At 37.2% G+C, this 12,050-nt stretch overlaps 1 protein-coding gene across 2 annotated transcripts; it reads left to right on the top strand.

Moving 5' to 3' along the window:
- Positions 1 to 584: 584 nt before the first annotated feature.
- Positions 585 to 11,802, top strand: LOC127452363 (trafficking regulator of GLUT4 1-like). Of its 2 annotated transcripts, XM_051717795.1 has the most exons (5): positions 585 to 810; positions 2,469 to 2,829; positions 6,545 to 6,840; positions 7,518 to 7,650; positions 8,600 to 11,802. In XM_051717795.1, exons 2-5 carry the CDS (start codon positions 2,565 to 2,567, stop codon positions 8,614 to 8,616), a joined length of 711 nt encoding a protein of 236 aa, XP_051573755.1. In that variant the 5' UTR covers positions 585 to 810; positions 2,469 to 2,564; the 3' UTR covers positions 8,617 to 11,802. The 2 variants fall into 2 exon arrangements, with proteins under 2 accessions (XP_051573755.1, XP_051573754.1); XM_051717794.1 differs by having other exon boundaries at positions 7,518 to 11,802.
- The last annotated feature ends 248 nt before the right edge of the window (positions 11,803 to 12,050 follow it).

Raw genomic sequence — 12,050 nt, 5'->3', positions numbered from 1 at the left:
ATGCGATTAACAATGGTGTTACTCCAGTAATTTGGTGTTAATATGGTAACCAAGTTTCATTTTGGGGTTACAATTATTTTACTACAAAATACCATAGTGATACTATGGTTACTGTGTGGATAAACCATGGTCATTTTTTGTAAAGGAAGGTTAAGGTTAGGTTTAGGGGTTGGTGTAGTGTGTCTGTGGGACACGCTGCAGTGATGCCCTTATACTGTATGTTAGTATTTAATTAGGGGTGCAAACAGCATCTACTATTATTTGTATCAGGGTGCAAACAGCATCTGCCAGCAATAGATCGCAAACGTTGTTGTGGTTAATGCAGTAGGCCCTTAGAATAATTTGCGGGTGAAGAGAACTGCGGATCTCTCATCATCAGGAGACATGTGCCGAAAAAAGAAAAACAATAAATATGTTAATAAAGGTGCAGCCTCACTTCTCACTCATCGTGTAAAATTAGTGTGTTGTCGTACCCTGTTCGCACAGTCATGCATCTCAGCTCCAGATCTTTCTTTCCACAAACAACCCACTAAAAAAAGCACGCACACGCCACAGAGTCGGGCGCGCGCACACAGGTCCAGTGAGGGAGAACAGACTCAGATACGAGAAACGCAGTGGAGCATCTGATACAGATCGCTGCACGTTTGTTTTTTTATTACTGATATACAGTAGCAGTGTATGTAGGATAAAGTGTAAAGCTTTATTCTGTAGCATCCTCTGCGGAGCTTACTTTTATATGTCCACTGTTTATTTAAATTCAAAATGAAAAGGATTATAATGATATTTGCAGACATCTTCCAGTAGATTAAGGTGGGTTCACTTTCGATATTGCATGTTGCTGTAGTTTATTATGAACATTTTGGTCCTCGCGCATCAGTAGAACAATCGTGTGTCGGATGCTGTGGGTGTGTCACTTTTGTTACTGCTGGATTCTCCGTGTGTGTGCGTGTGCTGGTCTCTGTGTGAACTGTTTAAAAATTATTCTCAATGAATTAATGTCATTTAGCACTCATACGGAGGAAGCGTGTCCTGCGAGTGTCCCTGTTATGTGCTTATTTCTTGTTTGGTACCTCTGTCAGTTTCAGAGAGTTAGACGGATGAAATGGAAAAGTAATTGATGTGAGGTTGATTGATTATGGTATTGATTTGAACATAATGTTAAACGCTGTGTTCATTAAGCATATGATCATTTTCGGAATGTATCTGCCATAAATCATACACTCAAAATTAACAGAGGTATTATAGTTACAGATATGGGTGTGTCATTTGAAGCTCTTTGTTTTGGTTTTTTGTGTGTTTTTTTTTTTTGACACATTGATTTGACTACTGATACTGAGATATACTATGGCGTTTATGAGGATTCTCAAATGCAGCATGTTGTCATGGACTTAAAAATAACACTTTATTTATATTTATAGGCTACTGGATGAATATGGTGCTTATATGGTGTTGTGGTTACAAAGATTTGCCATGGATGTTTCTGGGAGATTTGGGGTTTGACAAAGTAAATTAAAGCCAAAAACAGCTCATTTTCTCTCATGAAGTTGTCTTTTTAACCTGATGAGATATAAACTAATTGATTAATATTAGAAGGGTGTTTCTATTAATACCCCTAGTTTTCATATGTGCATCAAAATGATTTTTTAAAGTTTCCATGTTATGTATATATATATGTAATAACATAAATGTTTATTGCGATTTGTATCTAGTAAGAAAGCTTGTTTTCATCCAATGAAATTTACATTAGGCCTATACATATTACAATGGCAGTCCTCCTGGAGCAACATGATGTGACGTACACAAAAACACAGACAAACCGAAATTTTGATTAAAGTGTAGTTCCATTAACAAGTAGTTTCATAAAGAATATCTATCTAATATCCATCTAGATGTGTATATGATGAGATTCAATGCAAGATGAGGACAGCAGGAGCAAAACAAGGTTATGATGGCTTATTCTGTCCTGTGTTTCATTTCTTTCCCTGCATTGTTTCAGGACCGATTCCTGCTCTGAGGTAGATGAGATGCAGCCTGCTGGACAGGGGCAGATTAAGATTTAGATGTGAATGTTGCAAAGTAAAAAAAAAAATTATAAAAAAAAAACTGCCACTGGTTACAGCTCACTAAAGAAGAGAGTGAATGAATAGATGGAGCATAGTAACTTTATGTTTACATTGTTCTCTCCGAATGCTTTATTGCCATAGCAGCTTACAAGAAAGGTGTCTTCTTAAGCAGGTAGACAAGGATTTAAGTTGAGTTTTAAGATAAAACTGAAGTGCCAATAAGAACAGCTACAGTACAACAGCAATGCTAGGAACTAGCCAAGTATTTAGACAACTTCAATTTTTGAATGAGTGTAACCAATTAGGAAGGTTTCCAGAACATAATATGCATATGAAATTTGTTTGGGAAAGCATAATACAATTTATATAACATCTTAAGTGTTTTTATTTATTTTTAACCAACAGTTCCCAGTGGTGTAAAAACCCAACGTTTTTAAGGACACAAAACCGCGATTTTGAGCATACATAAGTTGTGTATCTCTGGAATTCAGCACCTTGGGCATGGCTTTGAACACTGATGCCAGCGTTCCCACTGCTGCCACTTGTGCAGTGGAGGAAGAACAGCAAAAACAACAACCAGAGCAAGGGACCAATCAACAACCAGGCACAGAGTCTGACCACACCCTTAACTCCTTACAGCCAGTCAAGAATGAGCAACAAGATCCACCCCCTGTCACAACACCTACTCCTGCCTTAGACCCCATCCCTTCACAGGAAGACCCACCTAAAGTTCACCTGACAGTCATCGATGAGAAGATGGAAACAAGTAAATCAGTCAAAAACTCTTTAAAAATTTTTTTTTTTTTTTAATCCTTCTACTGCCTCATATTTAGGTCCACATAGAATCTGCACCCACACAAAGCTCAACAGATTTCTTCAGAATTTGAATGTACATTAATTTGAATCTATTCATGAAGTTCTAGACATCCCTCGTCCCTTGCATGTTGTTTATTAAATACTTTGGTTAATGTCAGCTACCAATAAGAGTGTAGTGCTTTGAGCTCCATCTAATACATTTTACGATGTTAAAATCCATTCACAGAATTCTGCAGGTTTTGTCCCAAAATCAACACAAAAAGTAGATTTTCGGCCTGCTGTAATTTAAAGACCCAATGAAATCAAAACTGGAGAGCTTTAGTTCATGTCTATTAGCTTTGAGGATATCTAGATGCTAGTGCACTCTTAAAAGTTGACAAAATTAACTTTTAGATAATGACTCATCTTGCACTCAAATGTTTGTCCAATGAAATGCTAACTAATGAAAATGGAACCTCCCGTTAATACCAACTATCTCCGAATAGCAATAGTAAGTAGCAAATTTTATGTGCCCTTCAAGTGGAGTCGGAAATATAGTAATTACAAGTTCCGAGGAGATGAATGTCAAATTGAAGTCGTATTAACGAGTGAGAAAGTCGGAATTCTTGATGATTCCCGAGTTTCTGAGTTGGGATGTTGGAAGGGGGCATGTCAACATGAAAGATGATGGGAAGCCATGATTTTGCAAAATTATTTCAACGTCTGTACTTTATAATATTAATGAATTATACAATATATGACTGTGACACATCACAAACTCTCTTGAAGATGGAGGAGGTGGGAGCCGGGTAAACAATCCACAATGTTAGACATTTATTAACACACACTTTTCAGTGTCACACATAACAGTGTGCTGTTCAGCACCTCCACAACATACAGTAGACACACACACAGACATCTTTGTGCATATCTCTCTCTGTGTGTGTCTCTCCTCTGCGGCTCTGGCTGCGGCTTTATCTCTCATCCGCTAACACCAGAAACGGCAACAGCTGCGAGAGATAATTCACCCCAGGTGTCTATTCCGGCCTCGCTCCACACCATCTTCGCTCGGCCATGCCCTGCTCGCTACAATGACAGTCAACTTATGACTCACCCTTCTTTGTTTTAAGCAAATTAATTAATCATTTGTTAAATACCATGCATTAATAAATAATTTATGTTGTGCATAAGTGATGCAGGTTTATTCACTTATGTTTATTCACCGGTACAACAGAAAAAGAGCTTTTGCCGTCGTTCATTGCATATTTGTTTAAGTTTGGCTTCTTCCATATTTTGTTTCCCACTTGAATGCGTGACATGCCGTAGTAACGAATGCCTAATTCGGAGGTGTGAGCATCCCAGGTCCACTTAAAGGCAGCAATATTTCACGCCTGTGACGTAAACTACAGGCTAATTGGCTTTTTAACAAAAGGGGAGGAGCCCTTTCATATGTTCCACCCCAACTTCCTGTGTCAATAGGAAATAAGTCAGAAAAGGAAAGAAAATGACTCTTGTCAAGCCATTACACGGGGTCTTTGATTATCACTTCAATCATACTGTCATGCACAAACTGCCCCCTTCTGTCCTTGACCCCGTTTACACCTGGTATTAAGATGTGTTCAGCGCTAAATGCAGGTGAAAACGGGTTCTAAAAGGTCTATGGAGGTAGTCAAAAACGCATGAGTCCACATCACATTTATAGGTATAAACGCTAATTCATCCTGAATGCGTCCTGGACAGCAGGGAAGCATCAGCCTCCCAAACCTCACCTGTCAATCAACCACTGTGCTAAAACAAGAGTTTAAACTTTGCCCGTTATGTGCGGGCAATATGTGTTATATGTTATTTAAAATAACCGCCCGATCGGAAAATTTGAAAAACCTAAAAGGGAATTCTACTAAAACAACAGATAATTCTGCACGAAACGTTGCGTTTGTGCTAAGATTTAATTTATGCTGCATCTGGGGAAAGAGCATGGCAGTTTTATTCGCGTTTCCTTTTTTTCCTGACTTGTTAGGAGTTATTATTGTGCAGTAACACACTGAATTAGTGATTGATGTATGTTGTCATGAAACAGAAACACTCCTCGAAATTCGAACACAAGTTGTAACAAGAGACACATTTGAGCGACCAGGTGTAAACAGCGATGTGTCTCGTCTGACCACTTGTGTTAGAATCACCCGAGACGCATTTTAATGCCAGGTGTAAATGGGGCTCCTTGAGTGAAAAATGAGCGCTCAGCACTTTATTTTTTTTTATTATTATTTTCAATTTTAGACCAGGAGTCAGACTGACATACAAAATGATTTATAGCCTCTCTCCACTTTCTCTCCTGTATCATCTCAGCTTTCATCCCCTCCCCCGCACTCTGTTTTTCTCAACAAGTAGATGAGTCAGATGCTGTTACCTACTACCAATAAGAAATTTAACCCTTGTGCGACCTTCGGGACATTTTTGTCTTTTTCATTATTGTTTTTTCGATCATTCTGGCTGTGTTAATGCCAACGGCATAAATTTAGCCAAAGGTGTGTATTTTTGGGGGAATTTTGATATTTTAACCTCAGTTCCTAAAATACATCTATAATACACTGTGTACACAAAATAGTTAAACTCAGGACCTTCAGGACAAAAGTGTCCCCATTGAAACCCATTAAAACTGCAATATTTGATCCCAGTGCCATTAAAGCATAAAAGCATGAATTCTATGATATTATTCTTTCATTCCGGAGCCCTGGCTTCAAAATTTTAATCTTTAATATTTTCCACCAGATGCCGCCATTTTTCTCATGTTTAGCCTATGGAGCAAATACATGCTTTTTTCCTATTTTCCGTTTGCTGTATTATAGAGCACTGCTGGCCAATTTAATTAATGATGCAGCTAAAATTGTGTGGGTGTGTTGGTATGGATATCAGAGTGTGTTTTGTATGTGTGTATTGAGAAATGTGTGTGTGTGTGTGTAAAAAACAACAACAGTGGCATTATGTAAACAAACTGGCATTTAAAGAGTTAAAATCCTGAAAATGAATGAATATTTGGTAGTTATGATCAGGACTGATGTTAATGTGGAAAATAATATTAATCTATAATATTATTATGGCAGTTTTTTGACGTGGACATTTTTGTCCTCTAAGGTCCTGAGTGTGAGTTTTTTTTTTTTTTTTTAAATCTGACACTGCACAAAAAATAACAATGCATCAAAATCAATGTTGTTGCTAATCATTGACATATCCCAGACTGTGATAATCCAAAATAAAAAAATTAAAATAAAAATTCCCCATAGCATTTAGTATATGGAAAATAATTAATTTTTTGTTTTTTGCATAAGAATCAACAGTGGCATTACATAAACAAACTGTTTTAACAGACAGACATGAAATATATAATCAGAAGCATCATGCCCATTGCCGCCTCACACTTTTGAGTCAAGTGGATGTTCCTTCCAAAAAAAGTATTTGTACCTTTGATAATTATGTTTAGTTAAAATAAAGTTAAAAGGTTGAGTCAATTAAGTTAAAAAATGATAAAAAAATAAATAAAAAAAATAGATGCATGACGCCCTTACATGTAATTAATGCTTGTTATAACTGATACAGGCCTTTGTATTACTGTATTATCCAGTTGTCTCACTTTCTAACATCTCACTTTCCCTGTCTGTCTCTCTCTCTCTCTTTCGCCATCAAATCAGGTAATGGTGTTTGCCCTACTCTTATCGACAGTTTTCCGTCCGCTTCCTCTCCTCCTCGCCAGCAGCACGGCAAGCCTTATCATGGGCATGCGAATGGACGTGCTAGGCTGAGCAGTCGCTCTGGGTCACTGAGTCACGCGGGGTCACCTCGCCCGTCGCTCACCCGACAGCCCAGCACAATCACTGATGCAGGAGGAGACGGTTCCAAACCCAACGATTATCTCGTATGGGCTATTCTGGCCTGCCTCTGCCCTGTCTGGCCAATCAACATTGTCGGCTTGACCTTCTCAGTGATGGTGTGTGTGCTTGTGTGTGTTGGGTTGGGCATCAGGATACAATTTCTGTTGAGTAAGGAGGGATTGTGATTTCACTTGTGTATGTGTCTTGCTGATTTATCTGGTGTGTCTGCAATGTAGAATGGCAATGTTTTTGAACATAATTAACATTTAAAAGAATCCTAAATAGCTATTGAGTGTTCACACATATAGCAGTTTGACCATTGGAGGTTACAGAGTGGCTGTATAGTTGGCCGTAGTGGACGTTCCTACCTAACGGGCTGTACAACTGTTCATAGCTTTTGAATTTTTTTTTTAATCACAACTGGGATGTATATTAACTGCACTTATAATGAGTTATATCATAAGATTAACAATTATCAACGCAGGAATCTAACTTTTAACTTTTTAGGTATTCCACCAGCACGGTTCTCTGTCCTGAGTACGTTAGCTAACCATGTTGAGAATTGCGGGCCAAGAACGGTTTGTAATCATACCGTACCAAACTGTGCTCAAGTGGAAATGTTACTGGAACCGTTACTCACTGTGCTTAGAACTGTTTGCCCTGTTCGGTCACTGCAAATCACTGTATATGTGAACTCCCCTTTACACTTCCATTTTACTGTTTTCCTTCCCTATCAATGTTATATCTCCATCTCTTGTTCTACTTTTCATTCTACCTCTCTTTTCCCTCTCAGTCTCGTAACAGTCTACAGCAGGGGAATGTGGACGGTGCACGCCGTCTTGGGCGAAATGCAAAGGTCCTCTCAATTGTTTCATTGGTGGGTGGGATTGTCATCATTATTGTTACCATTGTCATCAACTGGGGTGGTGAGTATCCTTTCCTTAAGTCCAGAACATGTGAAATTGAATGCAAAATGCATTAAAATACTCACTGTTTCAAAAGTATAGTCTCAAGACATAAACAATATGCATGTTAACATGATTTCAGTGTAAGAAAAATCATTTATTAACCTTTTCTGTGTAAAGTTATAGCCAATTTTACAACTTAATTGCCATAATGATGTAATGTCAACAAACCCTAAAACGACTGTAAAAAATGATAATGTAAACAACTTTACATCTCAAATAATACCAGAGTTTTAACAGAAAAATGAATGTAAGTGCTTTTATAAAATTATAAGCTTCACATTTCTGCCTTTTAAACCCACTTCCATTGTAAGTGTCTCACTGTAACCTCGATTTTTGCTTTTTTTCAAGAAAAGGAGGGACGAGTTGAAATAATTTTTTGTGGTAATCAACATTATGCCACAGATGCTGTCAAGTGAGCTTAATTATTGTATTGAACCCATAATATTCCTTTAATGTTTAATTCTATATTTATGCGTTTAACTCCATTTTTACTCCATGAGGTAAAAATGCAGCCTCTTCAGCAATAGCATTTTCCTCTTTGATGTGTAGTCTGGAAAATTATATACAGTATATGAGGTTGAGATTTTGAATGCTGTTTCAACACTAGATAGATAAATGAGGAAACCTGCTTTAAATATTATTTTTTAAAGTATTGCATTTTAAAAGTCTACTGTTTTGAAATCTAATTTCTTGTCAGTTCTTGATTTCAAATAAATGTGAAAAAGTTGGTAGCCCTCCAATTAGAGTGTGTTTAGATTTGTTGTAGGATTTAGTGTTTAGGAGTCAAAGAGATTTGTGAATGTGTGCATTTTAGGATTTTAATTGTTGTTTTCCAACATGTTTTTGAAGCAAGTGTATGTGTTTAAAACAAATTCACTATGCTTCAACATCTCTCCTTCTGTTTCAGTAATTCTTAAGAACTGACCGTCATCATGACACTCTGGATCAAGAAAAATTCACATCTAATGTTCACAATCAACAACCAGTCCAGATGACCATTTTGTTCTTCCATGTGTCTTTCATTAATATACATCGCCTGAGCTCCTGAATGCTTTTTCAGCTTTTTTGTACTCAGTCTCAAGACTCTGAAGCTGGACATTACCTTTATCATCTATTGTGCCAGAACTATCAGAAGCAACATGGACTATTTGAATGCCTGGGATCACGACTAAAGCAGCAAGGCGTGCATGTTTTTTTGTTTTGTTTTTTCACAAAGGACTCCTCATTGTAGATGATGTGAGTAAGGAGGCTACAAGGTGATCTCATTTCATTAGTCATGTACCCTTTCAGGATAAAAGGGAATGAAAGAGATGGAGACGGTTTGATTTTTGAGAAAGCTTAGATGATGCCTTCTTAACCAAGAATTTGAAGATCAGCTTAGCACCCCTGTGTTCTCAAAAGCATGAATCCATAAAGCAGTGCTTTGATTAAATTGATTGAATAATTGATTAAAGAATGACTATTGAGCTAGAACACTAGCAGAGGGTGATGGATCTATCCGTCCTTCCATCCGTCTGTCCATCCGTCTGTCTGTCCTTAATTTTCACACACAGAGAATGCACAGATATTGAGCTGCAGGTTACAGTAACACACCAATACACATAAGCAAAAAATTATGTGTAACAAAGAATCCTACAGAGGGAGAGATGAAAACAAAGTGGGAGGGGCCAAAGCTGCAGTCTTTTGTTTTACACAGATCAATGGATAGAAAGAGAGAGAGAGAGAGAGGGAGGAGGGGGGCTGGCTTCTGATGAAAAGATACTCCAGAGATGTGGAAATGGAGGGAATGCAGAAGTGTTGAGAGGGATCTGAGCTGCTTCTGATTGGCTGATCGGCTGTATGAGGAAGCCAATATTGTAATGCTTGCCAGCATGCCCTGCCTTTTTCTTCACAGCTACAGTATGCTCAGCCAGTTCCTTCAAGACAGAAAACAAACCACTCATTTAAAATTATGTTTTATGACCACATTTGAGTAAAAAATGTTGATCCAAAATGTCTTAAGAACAGTCGTGTTTTTATACCGTAATATTTACAACAAAATCATCAAAATGTGACCTACACATTTAGCGAGAACACCAGGACATTTTTACGATGAGGAATTGTTTTACACTGCTAAAGCTGTTTGTTTGGTAGATTGATTTGTTTTGCTTAGCAGAACGATTTCATTAATCATTCCAAGTCAGGCAACACTGACTGTGCCAACATTTTGACTATGCCAAAAGTCCATAGGAAAGCTTTTTTTTTCTAGCTAAAGTGGGTATGTGTGTTACAGAGATAGGAAATGAGAGTACGAATGCATGTTTTTTTGTGAGCCTGATCTCATGAAAAAAAAAAAACGACTGTTGCGGCATTTTTGCTAAATTATATTACATGGCTCCTTACAGGTATTGCGGCAGATCTGAGACGAAATTTCAGTGTTAAGTTTCTACCAAACAGATTGAGTTTTAAATCAACAAAACTGACCTCCCAACACTAAACGTTAACCTAACCGATAGTGTCATAGAAAGCAAATGTGAGATATAGAACAACCATGTTATTTTGTGGTGCTTCTGTGACAATTTCAGCTCACATGCTCTTCAGGACTCGTACCCTGGTCTTTTACATTGGAAGTTAAACTCTATCAGTTGAGCTACTGTGCAATGTGTGCATGAACAAGCTTATAAATGTAGTTTGTAATGTAATGCAAACATTAAAATGTATCACCTTAAAAAGTCATGCACAATAGTAAAAGTTTTTGATGTCACAAGAGAGCATTGTGTGAGGAACAGAGCAAAAAGTGTTTATGAATGCATAATCTTTTGTTTTACTCGTGATTTGTGTGAAAGGATGTAGAAGTTGTTGTTTTAGCTCCTCTAGGAAACTGCTGCAGTACGTACAATGAGCCATATAAATAAATAATCCCTTGCAAAATTGTAGGTATACTAATGTGGTTTTATGAGACCAGGTTGCTTTTTGTGTAAGGCACATTTTGATTTTTTTTTTTTTTTACAGATTACATTTCTCTCATTTTCATGGCTTCATGTCGGTTGCAGGTGTGAGGTTTCACAGTTTCACTGATGTTTACAGCTTTTTTACCTTTTAAACTCATAGACTGAGACAAAGGCAAAACCTTCTGTAGCACTTTGTAAATGTTCAGTATCTAAAGCATCTAATTCAGTTTGATATTAAGCACGCTTACTCAGGTTGAATAATGAGACTCAGCCATTTTTGGGCTTGTAGTGGGTTTGGCTTGTGTGAAAGGGAGGGGCTAAAATTGTCTTTTTGAAACATTTTGGTTCTGCTCACTCCATGACTCCACCAATCAAACAAGAATGACCGTAGCATGCACATTTTATCAGCTTTGATACAAACTGTGTACAGTCAGTGAATGCCAGCTTGACTTTTTGTTCTATTGAATTGTTCTGCTCAGCTATTTATATTTAACTTGCTTACACTGTTGAAATTGATGATTGAAAATACATATACAGTACAGTATGTATGCATAGTATATGTGTTGGTTCATATTTGTACTGCTACCTATGGTCTTCTCATTGTACAATAAGTACATGGTGGGAAATGGAAATTGTTTTATATATGCCATTTGTGTTTTGCCGGTATGATTCTGAGAACTTTGACCTTAATCGCATGCTTACACTCTGATTATAGAATTTCTAAGCTGCACAGTATAATTCTTTAATATAGTCTTTCATTGAAAGCAGCCAAATCCAATTCTTTGGGTCACAAGTTTTACCTGCTCTTTAAAGAATCTATTTTATTAATGTCAAAATAATTTCATTCCTTTTTGTGTTTATAAAACACCCTCACACAAATCCAGTCCTATTTTGGTGAAAGCACCTGTGCTTGTCAAGACGTTTCCTCTGTGAACTGAATTGTTTTCTTGAGATTTGATATAAGAGCCATTATAACTCTTGTTACTAATATAATCATGATTTTGTGCAGATCTGCTTGTGCATGCCTTAGTGTAGTTCCAAAGCAATTCATTATGTAATGTACACTGTATCTGAAGTGAGGCGTTTGATAGATCTTGCAGTACTGACCCTTATTCTGCTCTGTACTGACATTGATTATGCATCAATAAGCCCAGTGAATAAACTGTCTCTCATTATGCCACTCCTATGTGTTTGTACTCTCTCTCAATATAAACACTGATGTGTGCATGCATCTCAAATACAGTGGCATGCACAATTTTAGGCACCCCTGGTCAAAATTTCTGTTATGTGAACAGTTAAGTGAATAGAAGATGAACTGATCTCCAGAAGGCATAAAGTTAAAGATGAAACATTCTTTTCAAAATTTAAAGCAAGATTAGTGTATTATTTTTGTTTGTACAATTTTAGATTGAAAAAAAGGAAAGGAGC

Source organism: Myxocyprinus asiaticus, chromosome 14 (genome assembly GCF_019703515.2).
Source record: "Myxocyprinus asiaticus isolate MX2 ecotype Aquarium Trade chromosome 14, UBuf_Myxa_2, whole genome shotgun sequence".
Taxonomy (NCBI): Eukaryota; Metazoa; Chordata; class Actinopteri; order Cypriniformes; family Catostomidae; genus Myxocyprinus; species Myxocyprinus asiaticus.
This window is presented reverse-complemented; position numbering and strand designations above follow the sequence as displayed.

What these genes read in the sequence shown, in the direction of transcription:
- LOC127452363 (XM_051717794.1), top strand. Translation starts at nt 2,565, where the DNA reads ATGGCTTTGAACACTGATGCCAGCGTTCCCACTGCTGCCACTTGTGCA. An exon ending in CGATGAGAAGATGGAAACAA is followed by an intron (nt 2,830 to 6,544) that starts GTAAATCAGTCA and finishes CCATCAAATCAG; the next exon opens with GTAATGGTGTTTGCCCTACT. An exon ending in GCTTGACCTTCTCAGTGATG is followed by an intron (nt 6,841 to 7,517) that starts GTGTGTGTGCTT and finishes TTTCCCTCTCAG; the next exon opens with TCTCGTAACAGTCTACAGCA.